The sequence below is a fragment of the Populus euphratica genome, unplaced genomic scaffold, assembly GCF_000495115.2.
Source record: "Populus euphratica unplaced genomic scaffold, PopEup_1.0 scaffold86.1, whole genome shotgun sequence".
In the NCBI taxonomy this organism is placed as follows: Eukaryota; Viridiplantae; Streptophyta; class Magnoliopsida; order Malpighiales; family Salicaceae; genus Populus; species Populus euphratica.
In genome coordinates this window covers 882732-904811 of record NW_011499880.1, presented here as the reverse complement: position 1 = coordinate 904811, position 22080 = coordinate 882732, and the positions used below count along the sequence as shown (strand labels likewise).

The 22080-nt window shown below is 30.0% G+C and overlaps 1 protein-coding gene and 1 long non-coding RNA gene across 3 annotated transcripts in view; one reads left to right on the top strand and one right to left on the bottom strand.

Moving 5' to 3' along the window:
* The window catches only part of LOC105129216 (uncharacterized), a 19022-nt gene extending 4090 nt beyond the window's left edge, over nt 1-14932 (top strand). The window contains exons 2-3 of the long non-coding RNA XR_843029.1: nt 386-394; nt 14857-14932. This is a non-coding gene — a long non-coding RNA (uncharacterized LOC105129216). The remainder of the gene's footprint in view (nt 1-385; nt 395-14856) is intronic.
* DRP5A (Dynamin related protein 5A) lies at nt 9118-20159 on the bottom strand. Of its 2 annotated transcripts, XM_011031190.1 has the most exons (9): nt 19783-20159; nt 19236-19427; nt 18941-19147; nt 18449-18571; nt 18143-18403; nt 17559-17786; nt 17276-17471; nt 16129-16825; nt 9118-9538 (listed from the first exon to the last, which is right to left on the bottom strand). In XM_011031190.1, exons 1-9 carry the CDS (start codon nt 20110-20112, stop codon nt 9352-9354), a joined length of 2421 nt encoding a protein of 806 aa, XP_011029492.1. In that variant the 5' UTR covers nt 20113-20159; the 3' UTR covers nt 9118-9351. The 2 variants fall into 2 exon arrangements, with proteins under 2 accessions (XP_011029492.1, XP_011029491.1); XM_011031189.1 differs by having other exon boundaries at nt 18143-18571.
* Nucleotides 20160-22080: the final 1921 nt, after the last annotated feature.

Below are 22080 nucleotides of genomic sequence, written 5' to 3'. Positions count from 1 at the left end.
TGTTGTTGTTATTGTTGTTTTATAATTGTTGTTTATAATTTGTACAATTAACCTCCCTGTGGTTCGACCCCGGTCTTGCTGGGTTATTTATTACTTCGACACTCCTGCACTTGGGAGAAGATATCAATATTTTAGTCGTGTCAGACGTCTTACCTCCAAGCACCATCTTTTGGGGCTGCGCTTGTAACTAGAAAAATGTGGGTCTCTCTCATACGCTGGGGCTTGTCTTGCACAAACCAACTATTTTTTATTTTTTAAAAATAATATATATTTATTAAAATATCAAAATGACCTTAAGTCAACATGATTGTAACAAAAAAAACCCATAATGAAAAGATAAAAAAAAAATATCTTGATGTCAGTTTAATTATTTTATAATTTTAAGAGTAATTAAGTTATTTTATTGTTCTTAGAATAATAATAAAAATTAAAAATCCCATGAAGGCTAATTATATATATATTTTTCTTTGAAGGGTAAATAAGTCATTTTATTTTGTAAAATAAGCAGGAAGACCAATTTGTTCCCAATTAATTTGACAATGATGATTAAACCATGATAAGAAAAAAAAACCAAATTACCTCCGAGAAAAGTTAATAGATTTTATTTGAAAAGGAAAAAAACCCAATGTCTTGAGCTATAATATGTATTTGATATTATAGTAGTTTTTGTAATTGTAGTTTAAAAAAATAATTTAGAAAAAAGCATTTTTAGTTGTGTTTGGTTTGATAAAATATATGTTTGATTAAAACTATGACCGAAATTAATATTAAATAAAAAAACAGTTTAAAAATGTTTGGTTAAAAATATATTTGAAAGTAATTTTAAAAATAAAATAACTAAAAAATATATGTATTAATTTTATAGATTTTTAGTTAAAATATTATAGATTGGATTATTAATATAGTTTTTAACTATTTGTTGTGTTTGTGTTTAGGTAGAATTTTCCATCTGGGCTGATAGCATATAGGAATTCTTGTGTCATGGAGAGAAAAAAATGTAGGGGTTTTAAAGGAAGAATAAGATAAATTGTGGGGTTTGAAGAAGGGTTTTAGAGAGATAAATATGTGTTATGACAGAGCATATATGGTTTAAATAAAATTATGATAAAAGGGGATAAACAGGGTTTTACTAGAATTTAATAATCAATTGATGGATTCTATCAATTCTTTAACAAAAATATAATTTTCAAATAAAAAATAGAGATGAACGTGGTTTAAATAAATCTGATGAGAAGAATTTTAAGAGATGTGTGTAGCACTTCAAATAAATTTATTGTGGAAAAGAAGAGTTATTTTGGAAGGATTTTTTTATAATGGTTTTTTCTCTCTCATTGATAGTTTGTGTTGTTGGTTAAGAGAAAAAATTAAGGTTAGAACTTTTGAAAAACTTGTGCAAGATGCTTTTTTTGGAATTGAGTTTCTATCTTATTTTTTAGTGGGTTTTATATTTAAAAATACGGATTAATATTTAATTAAAAATAATTTTTTGATAGTTTTTTTAAAACTTAATTGCTACTATGGTATAGTGAAACATGCTTTTAAACTGTTTGATAATTTAAGTTAATACTCTCATATTTTTTTTATGATTAATACTTAAACTGCAAATAAAATGTTTGGTAATATAAACTAATTTTCAAAAAAATTGCTCGGTTGCAATCAAATAAAATTCTATAATGTATTTGAAAAAAATTGCAACAAGAAAATTCGGATGGAATTCTCTCTACATGTAACAATCTTTATAGTAGTGTTAAGGTTAAAGAAATGTCGCAAAACATGTGCAATAGAGATGATTTCTTAGAATGTCGCAAAACATGTAATCAAAGCATGTAATTGCATTGACATCTCACTCAAAATGCTGGTATAGTTCAAAATATTATTTACTAACAAATATTAAAAAAAACTAAATTAACTTTTTTAAAAAACTACAAAGATGTAGCAATAGAGGGGGGGGGGGGGGGGGGGGGTTGTTGGGTGGTGGGTCGGGAGTATTTAGTAATATAAAAAACATAAAGAGAACAAAGCAGAAATTTCGAGGAGGGTGAGCTTTTTGGTTTGATCTAAATTTGCAAAGCACGACATGACTGAAGAGCCTGTCTTTCTGTGCTCTGGTCATGCAAGGAAAACGAAAGAGAGACTCTTAAGTCAATGCTGTAGGTCCTAACCTTCCTTCCTTTTGTTGCTCTCGACAATAATGATAAAAATGATCCTTTAATTAAAGACTTTGTTTTTTCGGTGGCAATGGTTTGGTGGTCTATTGGGTCCTAAAGTTATTAATATTAATGGTGAATAAAAATTTATTTAGTCATTAATTTTAAAATTTATAAAAATTAATTGGGATATTTTTTTTCCTTTCATTTTAAAATTTATAAAAATTAATTGAGATATGTATAAATTAACTCAAACACTCTATATTAATAAAAATAAATAAATATAGGAAATTAGAAATTAATTTTAAAATTTATAAAAATTAATTGGGATATTTTTTTTCCTTTCATTTTGGTGCAAAATCTTATTTAGGGCAAATTGAAGATGCACTCAATTCGTCATCGAGTCCCAAAAAAAAATTTCAATAGCATTTCCTATATTAATTACAAGATATTGAAATAATCGAAGAAAATATCAAAATTCTAACACCATAAAATGCTCATAAATTAGTTTACTGCATGGAATAGTGGGAATCTTTTGAATCTTCTAGCAATAATTTCCTAGCAATATTTTTTGTTGGAAAAGTGGGTCTATAATCCTGCTACTTTGTGAATCGTGCTGTTCTTTTTTCTTCTTTTTCCCACTACATCATTATATAATTTAACAAAGTTGATTTTTTCATGCGACAATTTCTTTTGAGTTTTCTTTATTGAGTTGACGTGGAGAAATCCAAGAAATCAACAACCTTTTATTTTAATATGAAAATTAGCTTTTCATTTTATATTTTAATTAGAGTTAAAAGCTTTTTATTTTATTTTATATAATTAACAATATCCTTTTTATCAATTAAAAGAATTATGATATTTCAAAACATATTTACAGTGCAAAGCTTCCTTCTTTTATGTCAGGAATTAATTTAAAATCTTACTCTCAGCCTAGCACACGAGCACTGTTCATCAAGGTTGTGAATTAAATTTTGTTCTAGCCAAAATAAATTAACGGTATATATATCTCGATCGTAACATATATATAAAAAAATTATGCCTGGCATTGGATCTCAGTTCTTTCTAGATTTCTCAGTTAAATCAATCAAACAAAAAAACCCAGGTGTAAAAAGGCTTCTTTCTTCCCTGATCCCTAATTTCTCATCCCCACAGTCACCCGTTTCCTGACTAATTCCTCAACAAACAGCCAAGGTGGAGCATATCGCTAAACTTGATGCTCACATGGCTGGCAAAATATCACTCGCCTCTCCTGCCCGCTTGTTCAGCTACAGCAGGAGCCCATTTGGTCTGCTGTTTCTCCGGGTCTGAAAGCTAGGCCTCCTAGGGAATCGACAGAGTGTAGTGATTCCAACGGTGATGCAAGTTTTCAAGTTGTTGTTTATGTATGTTTTTATTTATGAATTTTAAGTGGGTTTTATGAAAACAGTGAAACTTGTGATTGTTTTGTTACGTCGGAGGGTAATCACATGGACTTGTTTGATATATACGAATCATTGTATATCTTGTTTTGTCATACTTTGTATTTTCTAGGGACGAATCTCTTCGTATTCATTCCCACTTGTGCTTGTACCTCGCCAAACTTTGGTTGAAGATTGAACTGATTATCTGGTCTTATTCGGTTTGGACTTTGTACGTGTTCCTCATAGAATAATATTGGGTGATGATTTGGTTCAAGGATGTGGCTTTCAAAATTGCTGAAACATGGTTTGTTTGTTTTTTATTATTATTATTATATTCTGTTTTTGTGTTTCTGTTCTGTGCGAGAGTTAATAAATATTTAGATTACTTTGCACATGTATCTTAAATAATTCTACGTTTTTGTGTTTCTGTTCTGTGCGAGAGTTAATAAATATTTAGATTACTTTGTGTGGCGATGGAATTTATGAAACTCAAACTGGTAATTTTTATAAAGTAAATCCAACACCCCTTAGAAATAGAATTATGTGTTTTTTTATGGATATAGGAAGTGTTTAGGATTGCGGTTCCAACCGTACTTTTTAAAAATTTAATATTTTATTTAAAATTAAATTTTTTATTTTTTTGTATTGTTTTGATGTGTCAATGTCAAAAATAATTTTTTAAAAATAAAAAACTATTATTTTAATATATTTCTTTTAAAAAAATATTTTAAACGCAACCACAACCATAACTACAACCGCTAAAATATTTTCAAATAACTCCTTAATATGTATGTGTGCATGTTATGAAAAAACTACAACAATTATTAAATTTTTAATAAATATTAAATAAGAAAGAAATTATATATAAATATATATAAAAAAACACAAGAGTTAACATGATTCAATTCAATAATATATCAACTTCTACATAAGCAAAGAGTTCTACCATGTTAAAATCAAATTGCATGGTACATGTTTACACATAAATACAGTAAATCCTAAACTGTTCATAAGAACTTAGTCAACCCGACTATCAAAGAAGTATTAATAATTGCTTGTGATACTTTTTACAACACCGCGGGGACACGACACTCCACCCTGCCAAAAACTACAACAATGCACTTGTGCGTGTTTATTGCTGTTATACATTATTCATTGGAGGAGACTAGCATTCCCCAAGAATCTGCATTGGTGATTGCTTAGAGTGATCCAGAGGAGATCTGGACACACCTTACAGGACAAAACCGCGAGTTAATGATTGCATTTGTTAATGTCAAGATGCCAATGAAGGCGAAAACTGCATTGGTGGTTGTGTTATGAAGAAAATGACGTTCATGTATTATATATATAGCTGTTGACGAGTTACTGTATTATTTTATTGCTTTTTTATTTGGAACGACATGGAGCACTTCCCATGCCATCCGACTCGAGACAGCAAAAAGTTTCCTGCCCAGGAATCTGCTATTCATCATAGCCAAACCATGACTCGAGCTTTATATATACTTTGGAGCTCAAAACGGTGGGTTGATGTGGAAAGGAAGAACACTGCTATCTGCTGGCAGTGGTAAAGTAATGAAGAAAAGAGATATCTGCTATCTAACCTTGGTGTAACAGTGCAACAGTTGGCTATGATTAGGGTTGATGCTGTGATCTTACCTTGTTGTGTTTCTCATAATAGGGACAGTGGAGATGGGGAGGGAGGGTAGGGGGACCAACATCAACAAGCAAGGTTCATGAATATTTCCAGAGAGAGTGCTGACACTGTGTAGCTGTCTCTCTTTATTTTATGCTGTCTCTCTTTATTTTATGTTCCTTTGTGTTTGTTTTCATGTATATCATATCACCTCAGGAAGCGCAACCATGGAACTCTCTTTGAATTCTTTTTCAGAGGATAGTACCGTGTAATTCACCTGCGATACGCCATGGGAGGAATCAAATTTCTTGTTTTAAAACACAAATATATATAGAATATAAACGCATCTTTTACATATTCCGTGAATTGAGAATTTGATGTGTATTTAATTAAAGAAAAGTAAAGAATCATGTGCGTCGTGAATAAATGTTGAAAAGAGAGATTAATATAAAAAAAATAAAAAAATTAAGTCATAAAGTTGGATAAATACAAGTTAGATAGATACACCAAGAGGGAGCCCTTCGAAAAAGTCTGTCTTAATCACGTGACAATAATTTGTTTTTATATGTTAAATTTTGTTGAATTAAAATAATTCTCTAATATGATTACCCCTTTTCTTATTAATTTTTCTCCACTAAAAAATATATTTTTTCTAAGTTCTTTATTTAATAGAAATTAAAAGCAATAAGAAAAAACATAATATATTTTTTTAACAATTTGAAATAAGAATGATATTTCTATAATTAAAACATTTTTATAATATTCTTTTTTTTGCACACCTTAACATAATTATACAGCACTATAAAAGGTTGTCTAGAAATAATATTTACTAATCTTGAGAAGAGAAGAAGAAATGTTATTTTCTTAATCTAAAACAAAGTAAAAATTAAATGGTATTTAATAAAAAAACTACACGAATAAATTATTAATTTATTTATTTAAATAGATCTTATTAAAATAAAAAGGAAAAAAAAACAAAGTGAAAAAGATATTAGACACTTAGGCGTAGGTGCATCAACATGACTGGCGTATTCTTTTAAAGAAAACTATAGGTTCATCTAGCCTTTCTTTTCCTGGAGAAAAGGGTGGCTGATCCTTAAAAAAAATAAAAAAATGCTGTCTATTTTTCTACATTTTAACTAACCGACAAGTGGTTGAAAGATTATACAGAAGATGCTTTAATTTTTTTTTTAAAAGCTATTTTTCTATTTATTCTCAATTAAAAACACAGACAAAGACTTATAAAGTTAATAAATCAATTTTTCATCTCGAAAAGCCCCCAAATTAATTCATAAAAACACTACTAAATCAAAAATAATTATTTCTCAACCCGTTTAATATTTTTTTTTGATAAAATGAAAGCTAAAAATATCATAATAGAACTTATTTCATCAAATAAAATTTCTTAATATCAAAATTAATATTTTTTATTAATAAAATATAAACAATCAATAACTTTCTCTTTATCATTATTTGTTAATAAAATATAATCAATCAATAACTTTCTCTTTATCATTATTTTTTAATAACCTTTTCTTCTATGAAAAAACAAAAAAAAAAACATGGAGGGCCCAAATACCTAAAAGCTCAGCTCATGCATAGTAAAAGAAAAGAAAATGAGGCTGAGTTTTAATTTCATTGTGAAATTCTATCCTAAAGTTTCAATCATTTTGAATTAATATAATTAAATTTTATATTGCTAAATCAAGAATTAACTCAACGTTATATATATATAATTTCAAATCAATTTAATATTAAAAAAAACATCATGTGATTCAAAACAAAAATTAAAATACCAAAAAAATAAAAACATTAAGTGTTACATTACACTGAATTGTCTCACAGTCCACAAGCTCCTTTAGTTTTTTTTTTTTTTTAATATAATATACTATTTTTGAACTCTACTTGGCTATAACAAAATGGTGACATATTTTTTATTTTTTACAAATTTTACCAAACAAAATGCTAGCACTAATTATATTTAGAAAATACTAGAAAATTATAAACCTTGATTCTAGCCTAATTATCAGTATCTAATTAATACCAAGTTAGTTATAACCTATAAATGTTATTCCTTTGTATCAAAAAAATTAATATGTCTTGACATATAATAACAAAATATAGCATCTACATTAAGCTCTGAATTTACAGCCTTACCTCTTATTATTCTTAATTCTCCTTCTCTGTTCTTGCTTCTTCTTTTTTTAATTCTAAATCCTTAATTTAAACATGGTAGCAGAGCAGGATGGTTGTTTCTAACAACTGACCGATCCAAGAAATTAGATGAACTAACACATCGCGCACACACTATCTTGATCTATACATAAATAATGTAAATGGTGCTGTTTCCTCCTTATGCATGTTCTTTAGCCTCCTTGGTAACAAATTATGTAAGAGTTAGGTTGAATAATTATCCCAAAAATTTATGAACCTGATTGAAGCATGAATGATTGAAGCAGTTACGGTTTTTTTATTTTAATTATTTTTTCAATTAATTTTGCATTTTAATTATTTGTTTCTTACTTAACTTAGAGTTTTTAATTTAATTAGTAATTTACTATTTAAACATCTTAATGCTAGATAAATTTTATTAATTATGTAGGTTTTAATTATAAACGATGATTTTTTATAAAGGATTTTAGTGTTAATATAAATAGTGATATCTAATTTATTTTATGGAGATCATGACTATTATTTAAATTCAATAAAAATATTAAAAAAATTTCTCTAATTTTCTCTATAATTTTGCTTATAACATTACAGGTTAAAAACCCTCATTTTACTTTCGCTATACCTTGCGCCAAAGAGTCTCCTCAAAAGTTTCTTCGACCGCAGGAGCTGCGGTTTCTTCAGGCTTGGTTTTCGTTGCTTCTTCGACAACCTCCATGGTTTTAATGACTAGAACAGTAATTGTGAAGGGGCAACGAAGATTATTGCTCTGTTAAGAACCTTAGCGACCGAACCCTAGATTATTGCTGTCTAGTTCCATTGATATCTTCAATAGGCGACCATTGGACTGCTGTTGCCTAGCTTGCTGTTGATGATGATCCTTCTGAGATGAGATGATTTCTCCCTTCTGGGATCAGCGGGTTTCGTCGCATTATTTTAGCGACGAACCCTAGATTGCTGCTGTCCAGATGGCCGCTGATGCTTTTGGCAATCGATCCCTGGATTATTCTTACTTGCGAAGGTTATTTTCTTTTCAATAATAAAAGCAATAAAATATTCTATACTTTTTTAAAAGATTCTAGTAAATTATAAACCTTATTATAGCTTAAAAAGCTATTATTCCTTTGTATCAATAAAATGCCTTTACATATAACATTAAATATATATATAAAATAAAAATAAAATATATTTAATAATATAGTAACTGTTGTTTTTTTAAATATTTTTTATTTGAAAATATATTAAAATATTTTTTTATTTTTTAAAAACAATTTTTAATATTATCATATTAAAAAAATCTAAAAATATTTTAAAAATTAATTTTTCATGAAATATTATTTAGATCGCAATTTCAAAATCTTGTATTTTTCTTACCAGGGATCCTAATTTGTATTATATGTAAATTATATGAATGGTCATTTTTTTTAATTGTGAAGATATTATTAGTTTAACTCTTGTTTATTAAAACTATATTCTTATCTAATCATATTTTAAGAGAACCATTTACATTCAAATTAATATATCCATGAACAATTATTTTAAAATTTCTCACGAGCTTCACTAGAATTTAAACTAAGCTACTGTGTTAAAGGATAGAATCTGCAGCTTTACTAGTTTCATAAATTGACAAGCGACCTCTCTTCATTCTCTGTACATGTTTGCAATAAATTACCCAAGAAAAAAAGAATGGATTCAAAAACTAGTCAACAAGAGTCGAGGTTTTGAAATAAGGACCGAGTTGTAATGGGATTCAAAAACCAAGGACTAAAGAATAATTCAATCTTACCTATTTGACCCATCAAATTAAATTTAGCATCATTAACGGCATAAACAGCCACAAGAATCGAACCTCCCCAAGCTTTACAGGAACAAATGGTTTTCGGATAGCCACAAGAAAATCCAGAGCGAAGCTTAAGAAATAATCCATTATGCAATGAAAATTCATGTGGTTCACTAGATGTGAAACCGTAGGCAGTACCATCGAAGAACAAGGGCTGCATTAAAGTGACCTAGCAAGATTTTTGAACTCGCTCAAGCAAGATTGGAGTATCTTATGGCGTTTCTGAAGAGATTGGCGTTCATTCTGTAGCACATCAATAGCACCAGGAGCAACAAACATGTCCATGAATTTCTCGTCATTTACAGCAAACAAATCCAACCCAAGCGCCACAACAAGCCGATCCCGACTGTAACAAGCAGACACAAAATGATGAGGAAAAATATATATATATTACTGTGGTCATCATCTAAGCCAAAGCCAATGACAGAACTGCAGAGCACAAAAAAGTCACCATGTCACTTGGTGGAAACAATAACATGGTTATTACAGCTTTTCTTCAGATTGCTACCATCTGGGATCAATAAGAAATCATTGGTCAAATGAACAAAGTTTCCTAATTCTTAGCAGATGCTTTGTCGCAAAGCTGCCCCAGGAAGCAGGTATCATCTATGTCCTAGCAAATCTCACTTGTAGGGTTTTTCATGTTTCTAACACTCTTTGATCCATACAAGTGATTGTGATAGCTTTTTTGCACTGCCAGTTATTGGCAAGCATTGAAAGTGGGACATTATAAACCAAAATCCTGGGCTAGGGGTGGCTCAAAGCCTGATTGCTTGAGTGAAGTTTAGAACCAGGGGACATCAACAACTATGCGAATATAGATCCATCAACAAAGTTGAGAATCAGATACTGCAATGAAACCACAATACCTGAGCTTGGGAAAAACTAAAGGAAAACGATACAATTGCACGCACTCATGACACAAAGTCATAAAACTCGAAGTGTCAAATTATATTTTGGTCCTTAAAGTTTATGGTTGTATGATTAAGTCCTAAACCAACAATTACTGAAAATAATCTTTATTTTCTATCGTTTTTACCCCTGTTGATATGACCTCATTTTTGTTTCCATCATATTGAACAATTACCAACCTACCTGCTGAAAATAAAATTTAAACTGTTTTCAAATAAAGTTAAACATAAAAGGAATATTTTAAATAAAATAAAATAAAATAAACTTCAATATACGCGTTACAACTATATTTATAGACTAGACAGACAAGGCTACGCCTAGAAAAAAGTCGAAGAAGAAACCCATGTTGATATGAAGCCTCCAGTTGTTTTCCTATTATTATCTTTCTAATCAATTTTGGATTTAATTATTTACCTAATAAAGAACGCGTTACAACTATATTTATAGACTAGACAGACAAGGCTAGGCCTAGAAAAAAGTCCAAGAAGAAACCCATGTTAATATGAAGCCTCAAGTTGTTTTCCTATTATTATCTTTCTAATCAATTTTGGATTTAATTATTTGTTCTAAGTTGTTTTTCTATTATTATTTTTCTAATCAATTTTGGATTTAATTATTTGTTTCTTACTTAGCTTAGGACTTTTAACTTAATTATAATTAATTAGTTAAGAATTTTAAAGCTAGACCTATAAATTAGGTAAGGTTTAATCAGGTATCATTTTCTATAAAAGATTTCAGGCTTATAACTAATTTAAATAGAAATGTCAATTTATTTTAAAAACATTAAAATTACTCAAACTTTTAATAAAATATCAGAGTTTTGTGTTGGCTTAGGAACGAAGTATGGATTGTTTGGAGGAAGACATGAAAGATCTAACTCGGTTAATATATAATGCAAATAGAGATCATGAAAAGAAAAAGAAATTGCTTGGAGACTTTCCTTGAGTTAGGCCTAACCTTAGACCTATTCCTAAAGATCTATCCAAACAACTAGTTGTTTATGTGAAAGGTGGTGGTGGAGATAAATTTGGTGGAGGTCATTAAGCCTTAGCATTTCAAGGCAAACCACCACAACAAAAACATGATTTTCACATTAAGGTAGAAACCTTGACATTCAATAAAGATTTGACATAGAAAAATTCCTTGATTGAGTCGCTAAATATAATAGGGTTAATGAGTACTCAAGTTTCTTAGTAGAAAAGATTGTGAAATTGATCACATCTAATCTGATGAGTGGAGTTTCTTCCTAGTAGAAATGTCTAACAAATACATTGTTAAAAGAAATGAAATAACCTATTACATTATAGATGTATGTAAAGCAAGTATTGTATGAGAGATTTCTTTTTTCTATTTATGAGTAGTCTTTGTTTCAGTTATATCAAGATTGTTCACAAGGTAATAAATTTGTTAATGAGCATACCACTAAATTTCAAAGGTTAGCATAACATAATAGGCTTCGAAGGCTTCGAAAGACAAATAATCAAAAGTTCCAAAGTTTTTGAGAGGGTTAAAGCTGGTAATACAAGATAAGATTGGGATTGTAGGTGTTGTTCATGCTTTTTATTGCAAGGAATATGGTATTGAAGGCTAAAACGCTAATGAAAAAGACAGTTGATAATAATAACAAATTTGACAGGTTTGAACCTTTTAGGATGTTGTATAATGAGACAAGCAAATATGGTCCTACTAATATCGAAAAACCAGTACAACCATTAAAGCTAACTCCAGTGAGGCTAAATACTATTATTAGACCTAACAAGACTTTGAGAAAAAAAGTTAAAATGAATAAACCGAATAACCCCTATGTCAGGCTAATGATTGTCAAATGCTTTGATTGTGAAGAACTAAGATACCAATCCAGTGATTGTAAGGGACAAAAATCGATTAATCTGATCAAAAGATAACATGAGTGAGAATACTCTAATGAAAAAAAAGAGTTATGTAAACCCAATAGGGGTGACAAAAAAAATTTGTATAAGTATGATGCTAATAAAAGACAGACCTATATAGTTAAAAAAATGTTGATAATAGCAAAAGTTGCTGAGAATTCATAGTGAAACAAGTTCTTTCATACTCGTTGCACTATAAATAAAAATATGATAATCAGACTTGATTATTAATAATAAAAGCGATGTAGACCCAATAAAGGTGACAAAAAAGATTTGTACAAGTATGATGCTAATAAAAGACAGATCTATATAGTTAAAAAAATATTGATAAAAGCAAAAATTGTTGAGAATTCATAGCAGAATAAGTTCTTTCATACTCGTTGCACCATAAATCAAAATACGATAATCAAACTTGATTATTAATAATAGAACCTATGAAAATATTATTGATAAACATACCACTGATAAATTGAAATCACCACTAAAACCTCATCTTATAATTTACAAAATTGGATGTATTAAGTTAGTAAAAAAAATAAGGGTAAACCAATATTATAGAATACTTTTTTTTATTAGAAAGTGTAAGGATGAGATGTATTGCAATGTGGTAAATATTGGTGCATATAGTTTGATTTTCAGTAGGCTTTGGCAATAAGTTATGAATGCTAAACACCTGGGTAGAGATAATTTGTACAATATTAGAAAGAATTGTATGAATTATACTTTTGCGCCTTTAAAGGAATAATCCAAACCTAAAGGGGAAGTGCAAGCAAAGGTATGAGAGGCAAATGAAGTGCCTTTAAAGGAATAATCCAAACCTAAAGCATTTAAAGTAAAGGGGAACTGCAAGCAAAGGTATGAGAGGCAAATGAATGCATTGATTGGTTGTGAAGGCATTGGATGAACAAGTAAAAATGAAAATGGTAAACATTCATGAAGCAATTAAGTCTTTACTTGTTGAGTTTAAAGAGATTCTACTTTATGGATTGCGAGATGGATGGCCACCAATGAAAAATATTTAGCATCAAATTGATTTAGTGCCAAGAGCTATCCTTCCAAATCTACCATATTATTGAATGAGTCCCAAAGAGGGAGGGATAATAAAGGAGAAGGTAGAAAAATTGTTAACAAAGGAACAAATCATGCGAGTCTAAATCCTTGTGTAGTTCCAACAATATGAACTTTAAATAGGGATGGCAGGTGGCGTACATGTATGGATAGTCGCACCATCAACAAAATAACTATGGGATACAAATTTTTCATTTCTTGGTTAGATAACATGCTTGATCAATTACATGGGGCATTAATCTTTACAAAGATTGACTCGAGAAGTGGTTATTCAAATTCGACCAAGCAAGGAGTGGAAAACAACTTTTAAAACAAAAAAAGGATTGTATGAATCTAGTTCTAAGTCCTTTTATAATATATTTGAGGTTGATCACATGGGGCACCTCAAAGAGGTGTTTGAGGTGTTGCTGAAAAATAAGTTATATGTGAATATGAAAATATATAATTTTATGCATGATAAGCTACTGTTTTTAAACTTTATTGTTAGTGCCTATGACATACATGTCAAGAGGATAAGTTTGGGATATTAAAGATTGACCAGCTCTTAAAACAGTTAGTGAAAGATGTATTTTCCATGGATTGACTACTTTTTATTAGAGATTCATATGAAATTTCAACGATATTGTTGCACCCATTACAAAATGCATGAAGAAAAAGAAGTTTGATTAAGGAGAAGAGACAAAAAAAGCTTTGTTTTAATCAAAGAAAAATTAAACAATGTTATGGTTTTAATACTTCCAAATTTTGATAAATTATTTAAGATAGAATGTCATACTTATAGTGTCGCGATTGATGTTTTACCCCAAGAAAAGAGATTTATTGTTTTTTTTAGTGAGAAGTTCAAGTAATGCTAAATTAAAGTAGTTCACATATGATAAAAAGTTATATTATTTTTCAAACTCTTCATAAGTGTGACTATTATCTAATCAACAAGAAGTGTGTTATATTATGATCATAAGACGATGGAATTTTTAAATAATCAAAGAAGAATTAATAATAACATTCATGCTCAATGGGTCACTTAAATATAGTTGTTCCTAATTAAAATTGAGTATAAGGCTAGGATTCAGAACAAAGTTGTTGATGCTTTGAGTATGAAAGCAACCTTATTGATTATCTTATGGGATGAGACTTTGATTACTTAAAAGAGTTGTATAAACATTAAGGTGTGGAAGAAGTGTTAAAATTTGTTTGTTGATGATTTTCACATTTATTATGAATTTCTTGTAAAGGGAAATCAACTTTGTATTCCTCATTTTTCATTACGATATAAGGTTATTTGGGATTTTTCTAAAGGAAGTTTGACTGGTCATTTAAGGCAATAAAAGACTATTGGTGTTGTTTTTAACATTTAGTTTTTGCCTTATTTAAAATAGGATATTAGTAAGTTTGTGCAAAAATGTTATATTTGTCAAACGATCAAAGGCAAGTACAAAATACAAGTCTATAAATGCCTTTACTTATTCTTGAAAATATTTAGAAATACTTGTCTATAAACTTTGTACTTGGATTGCCTCATGCACAAAAAGGAATGGATTATATATTTGTTGTAGTTGACAGGTCCTAAGAAATAACATATCTTAATCCTTGTAAAAAAATGAGTGATGCATTTATGAATCTATTATTGCTTGGCTTTTCTTTCAAGATATAGTTTTGTTTACATAAGGAGAAGCATATGATATGAAGCCTTAAGTTGTTGTTTTCTGATTATTTTTTTCTAGTTAATTTTGAATTTTAATTATTTATTTTCTATTTAGTTTAAAACTTGTAATTTCATTAATATTTTATAAGTTAGGAATCCTATTGTTAAATGGATTCTATTAATTAGATAAGTTTTAATTAAGAATTCTTTTTTATAAAGAACATTAGTTCTAGAACTAATACAAATAAAAATATCTAGTTTATTTTAAGGAGATTTGAACTATTTATACTTTTAATAAAATATCAAAATTTTCTTTAAATTTCTTTATAGTTTTGAGCTTCAAAACTTATTTTTTATCTATGTTATACGCCGTGTCACATCCACATTTCATCAATTAAAAAAACAAACACCACGAGTAAATGTTATTTCTTGTTAATTTTCTATAATAATTTTTTGTATTTTGCAAAAGTTGCATGATAATTTTTTTTATTTCTATTATATATATATAGATATATATATATAAAATATTGTATAAATGAATAACTATATTGCTTATATTTAGAATCAAACTACAAAATTTGTAATAGAATAGATTATATTTTGTTAGATTGGAAATAGAAGTATTAGAAAGGCTACGAGAAAAACAACTTAATACCAACTAAATTCTTGTGTTTTTTATATAAACAAAAACCGTTGTGAATGAGAAAATAATAGTGAAAAAAGTAGACTCATTTAAAAAAAGAAAATGCGAGACAGAGAATTAAAATTTTGAAGTGAATTGAAGTTTTTCAATACTTTTGGTAGGGCCAAGTTAGTATAATTACTATAAATAAAAATCAATTATAACCAATTTAGTATTTTATTTCCAATCACATGGTAAAGCATGGTTATATTCATGATCTTGACATTAGTGTCTTGAAATATATATATAAATGCTAGAATATTACAGGAAAAAAAAAAAGGAACCTTAATTTATGAACTAAGTTGTCAAAATTGTTAGTGTAGAGTGTGGTTTGTATTCCAGCATCAAACCCCTAGGCTGAAGTGAAATTATGAATGAAGACAAAATGTGCTAAGGACGAAAAGAAGACAAAAATCCGACTGTTAAGATTCTACTGTGCTGTGAGACTATGTTACTCTGTGTGCCACTGTATCATGGACCAAAACTAAAATGGTCAAGGGAACAGATTCATGTTTTGTCTTTACTTTTCCTGTACATGAAAATCGTGGTCAAGAGAACGGTACAATGCTACGAGGGAAGCAGTATCCTACTGGAATAGATATCACAATATTCATCCATCCCTTACAGCTAACACATAATGCTTCTGAAGCAGATAGATTGATGCAAACCATTACGAAAACATACCCATCTAATATATGCTCATGCAGAAGCAAATTAGTATTAGAAAGACAAAATACACTCACCATGGAGTTAGGAATCCAGAGTTCAAAGTTGATGTAACGCTTCGTTCCACAAGAACCTCACGTATCCGCGCAAAATGCTGTGCAGCAGATGAGCAGATTTCCAAGTATGCTGACCCTGATCTCGAACCACTATCACCATTTCCAAATAAAAGACTGCCACCGTTTTGAACTCTTAAATTTTCAGTGTTCTTGGTATGTCCGATCATTCTTGAAATTCTCTTTCTTGGTCCAATTTCATTGCAGTTCACATTCTCCTTCCTTACACCAGCGTATACCACATCACATGGCTGGTCTGGAGATGGGGTCTCAGGCACAGTCATTTGGCTCTCTTTAAGAGCTTCTCTAGCTTCAGCAACTTTTCCTGGAGTAGTTTGCTGTACAATTTTTTCCGGAGGTATATTCTCCTGGTCTCTCGTAGTTTCATCACGTGATGGTGCCCCACAATCTGATAACTCAAGATAAAATGGACCAGCAGAAACTTGATTGAACTTAAAACAAGATGTTGCGCTCAAACCAAAGCCTCCTTGAAAGTCATTCTCATAACAGACCTGAGAATATGGGCTTGTAACTGAATCAAGGTGATGCCGAACTAATTGCTTGCACTGTTTGGCAAGATCCTTTATGAACCTACTATAAGCATGCCTTAATGCAGCATGAAAACCTACATACCCGTCCATATTTCCATTTTTCTTATCATCTGCACAATTGAAGTAAAAATATTTTGCATATCAATTTCAAGAATTAAGCTTTTGAAAACTAAAAAACAAAATTGCAAATTACACGTTGTGCTCAGATTCCAGGCAAAAAATGATGGTGCTGTTATTTTCTCAGGATTTGAATACTATATGAGAAGAGAACAACCACTGAAAGGTTTGGTGCAGGATGTCATGCATTATGAAGTATTTAATTTCTAAAAATCTACACCCCGATCACAAGATGTATGAACTTTGTGGGTAAAAGAAGCGCTCCTGACTACAATGACATGATATGAAAGAAGCCGTGGATTCTATTTTTTGTTATTTACTATTAGAATCCAGTAAATCCATATGCCCCTTTTATAACAAGAACCTCAATTCATCCCCTAAATTATTCTGGAAATGGAGAAAATATGGACCAAAAGTTATACTAGACTTAAAAGGCTTCTTACATTCTGAGTCGCGGATGTGATTTCTTTCTAAAGCAAGGTCAAAGAGATTCCCAAGAACAAAGGCAAGCCGATCACAGGCTGTGTCAAGTAGAGGAGCAAGCCAAGACCGGGAAGCAGCGCGGGCAATCTCAGCAGCAGCTTCTGTCACACCTCTACCTCCACCACGACCAGCATGGGCAAGTAATATATTTGCCACCTGTTTCAAGAAGGCTAAATAATTTAGCATTCACTGTTTGCTAATTTCAAATGTTCTAAACCTTTGTTTCTCTTAAAAAATTAATACCTTCTCCCTGGATACTGGAGGACATTCAATGGAATATGCAGCACACCGGAACTCATGCATTACTCTTTCAAAAGCAGCTCCTCCATACAGTCTAAGAGTAGCATTGGGAGGTTTTATATCTACAGTAACACCTGGCCAAATCCCAATACCACTCTCTGCCTGCTCCTCTACTGTTGTTTTCCCCCACTGCTCGGGGGCAGGATCGGCTGCTCCATCAATCAAAGCTCCCTTCACCAATACCAATAGCCAGAGAAACTTCATAACTTAATCACTGTGAAAGCTGCATGATCTCTCGCTCAATGATAGGTAAAAACTCAAGAACTATATGCTATCTTCCAGAAGAGGGACTGTTTATTGCTATGCTAGACATAATTCTTAGTTAAAGAACACAGTGGGGACAAACAATATCTGTCTGTAAGTGATCAGGTACAATTTAAAAATCCAGAAATAAATCTTGAATATTGATCAACGTGAAGCACATTTGCAGTTAACCAACACATTATGCAAAAACACATTATCTACCCTAAACAAGAAATTCAAGGAATATTGCATGTTCCAAAAGAATGAGCAAAATGATCACTTACCACATGATTGCTAATAGAAGCTGCATGCAACATTGCAGATCTCCGCAGATGAGCAACATCAGAAGTAGCTAATATTTTCGAGTCCATTCTATCCAGCTCAGCATTAACTTCACAACAGCGTTGCTCAAGGAGAGCTAGGGTTGCTGGAGCAGCTTCTTTGTATCTCTTTTGAAGTTCAGACTCCAAATAGTCCCTCAGACTGCTGAAACCAATATAGGGCCGAAACTTCTCTTCATCAAATCCTCCCTTGACCCCATCACGTAAATGATGTAGAATTTCTGAATCCACATGAGATATTTGCCTGCGGAATTCATCATTTGTTATGGTGTTTTTATCCTTTGGCAAAGCCACAAAGAAAGGATGAATGTTCTCCCCTAGGTATCCACTTGCACTTAGATAACGATCCACTTCCCAACGGTCACTAAACTCCTGCATTGATTGAAAGTGCCATGAATAAGAATCAGGCGCAACAAGTTCAGAGTAAAAGTCAAGTTACTGAAACATTATTGCACAGCAGGATACAAGGCTTCTCTGTTGCTATTTTCTCAACAACAGAATGATCCTCATCTTCAGTCACACAGTTAAAAGCAGAGATCATCACCTAATGCATCTCTAATACATGTTTTTTTCCATTCCATTAGCTACTTGTATTACAAAAATAACTGGATACGATGTCAACAGAATAATATGGGATTTTGTGATTCATATTCCACTCCGTATAGTACGTGTATTGATTTCTCTCATTTACCATCACCCTTTAACCTCATCATTTTTTTTTCAAAAACAAATTAATCATACCTTGAGCCTATTGTCAAATTTTGAAACAACGATTACTGTCCTTCTGAAGTTTGGATCAATGTCCTTAATTGCATCCAACCATAATGATGAACACCATTCCACACTACTCTGTTGAAGGAACAAAAGAATACGATGGGGAGGACTGGCCAAAGACTTCACCATCGAAAGAATTTCATCAGGCGTGTTCTCTGGCTCTCCTTTCCTTGCCTGAAATAAAAATTTCACACCAATAAGAAACCATTACATAACCAAAAACTTGCGAACTTACAATTCACCTTGAAGCTAAACAACCAACCTTAAGGACAAAGCCAGGGGTATCAATGATGGTGAGATTAGGACAATGTGCATATTCAGCTCTCATCACAATTGGCTTAGAAGAAACTGCAGTTTTAGTCCTTTTCAAAAGCACCTCTGTACGGGATTTTATAATGTCCGCAATTGTCGTTGAAGACACAACAGAGCTTCCATATTCCTCAGAATCCTCTTCCTGAATTCAATGGACAAGTTTGTCACATTGTCACTAACCAATTTGCCATTTCTCTATCCCATTCCATGTTTGTCAGCAAGAAATAAAAATAATTCAAAATCCCAAATGCGGACACCCAACAATACTCAAATTTACAAAATAAAATAACAAAAACCCTAATTTCAAAACAGATATTGAAATCCCTTATTCACTCAAAATAGCATTCAATACATAGTATATAATTCACATGAGAAAAGTTTTTTTAAAAAAAATACCCACATAAGAAATCAAAAAAAGAAGCCTTCAAGACCAGAAAAAATGGAAACCGCGTAAGAAGTATGAAAGGCAATAGAAACCCAGTTTGAATAAAAGATACCTGAAATCTACAACGGGGTTCTAGAGCGGAAGGGTCATGAACCATCTGAAGAATGAGGGGTCTACGAGTACCCATTTCGACTTCACGGACATTGAATCTGAATCCAAGAAGTGCTTCAAGAAGCGAGCTTTTGCCATCAGATTGACCACCGAGTGCTACAATTTCAGGGATGGGTAGTTTCTCGCCGAAAGCAACTGCTGCAGCTTGCAACCGATTATACGCTTCGAATCGAGAGTTAGAGGGGTTGTTTTGGTGTTTTCTTGAAAGGGAAGACGAATTCGTTGATGGAGTTTTTGTAGGTGTGGTTAAGTGCGCGTTTGTTGTTGCCATTTTTGTGTGTCACAGTGTGTCTTTCTCTGCGTGTGTGTGTGTGGGTGTCTGAGACAGAGAGAGAGAGAGAGAGAGAGAGAGAGAGAGAGAGAGAGAGAGAGAGAGAGAGAGAGAGAGAGAGAGAGAGAGAGAGAGAGAGAGAGAGAGAGGTCTTTTGAATTTGAAATATTTTGGTGGAGCGCACAGAGAGACGTTGAGAGGGGGATGTATAATATGAGGTTTTCGTGGGCTTCCTTCCTAACGAGAACAAATGAGGTAATAGGCCTACTATTATTCTCCTGGGCTTATTCTATTAGTTCAATTTGATGACTAATTTATATTGGTTCCTAAAAGCCTGTATGATATTGTGGTAATTATTATAGTTATTATTATAATTTAAAAAAAATTATTTTATAAAAATTATTTTTAATTAAAGTTAATTTGAAAAAATAGATGTTTTATTAAAATTGAGGTTAAAGAAAAAATAGTTTAATGTGTTTGGTTAAGAATGATTTTGAAATTAAGGTTATAAAATAATTTTAAAAAATATATATTAATATTGATGATTTTAAATTTAAATATTATAGAATTAATTACTCATATTATATCATAAAATAAAAAATATTTTTTATTATTACATTAAACTACATATTACATCATCAAATAAAAAATATTTTTTATTATTTCATTAAATTATTTATAATTTCATTACGTACAAAATTCATTCGATAAGAACTATAATTTTCATAATTTTTTTAGCATAGATAAAATATTATCAGGTATAAAATTAATATTATAGTGAGAATGAATTTAATTCACTTTATACTAATGTTTTTTTAAAAAATATTAAAAAAATTAACACATTGAAAAAAAAATACGTGAATAGTGCAATTCTTCTTTTCATTTCCCTGTGTTTTGCATGTAATTTATTATGGGACCATGCAAATAAGTTATGAAGACCATCAATATTTAAAAACAAAACAAACTATAATTTATAATAATCATCTTTGTACTTGTCATAATATAAATATCAAGTATTATTTTAATGTATTTATATTGAATTGAATTATCATGAAAACAAATTATGCTTACCAACTCTAAAAAAATAAATATTTTATATTATTAGTAATGAAAAATATTTATGGTATTAATCAAATATGAAAATGCACATAAAACAAGATAATTTTAATTTCTTATATTGATAAAGTGATTTTATATAAAATAAATATATTTTATTATTCTTATTTAAGTTTACTTGAATAACATTGGAAAACTTCTGAAGAAAAACTATGAGGGATATATGTGCGTGTGTGTGTTTTTCAAACTAGTGCAATTTAAATTATGAAAAAAACTTATATTTTCAATTCTTTAGATAGATAAACATTATATTTGAATAATAACTTCTAATTTTACTTTTTTAAAATTGAAATATTACTTTATTTTGTTTTTTTAATAGTTACTTTCTCTTTCTCAAAAAGTTGATTCTAAAATAAGAGATTTCCAAGGATTAAAACTTATTATATTAACATAAAATATATGAAACCTAGAAAATTATCATTCTTTTTTTATTATTTTGTTCACTTAAAATTTCTGAAGATATTTAAAGTAAACTAGTTCCTTATCTTTCATTATCATCATAGAATAAAATATATTAATATGTTATTAAGTATATTATAATATATAATACATAACAATTGCGAAGGTCACAAAGTCAAGGGAGTTTGTTCACTTCCTTGAGTTCTAATTTTAGGAAAGCATCCATTTAAATTTATTTTTTAAATACACAATGAAGTAATATTATGGAAATAATTGTTTTTTAAAATATCTTTATTTAAAAATATATTAAAATAATATTTTTATTTTTTAAGTTTTATTTCTTACATCATAACATCAAAACTATTTGAAAATACAAAAAACAATAATTTAAAGTAAAAAACATAAAAAAATACTTTTAAAATAAAAAATAAATAAACTATAAATTACCAAGAT

Bases quoted from the DNA above. Each gene is read 5' to 3' on its own strand.
- DRP5A (XM_011031189.1), bottom strand. From the start codon at position 20,112: ATGGCAACAACAAACGCGCACTTAACCACACCTACAAAAACTCCATCA. The intron at 19,148-19,235 runs GTTGGTTGTTTA...TTTTTATTTCAG, and splicing joins CCCCTGGCTTTGTCCTTAAG to GCAAGGAAAGGAGAGCCAGA. The intron at 17,787-18,142 runs GTAAGTGATCAT...GTATTGGTGAAG, and splicing joins CTTCTATTAGCAATCATGTG to GGAGCTTTGATTGATGGAGC.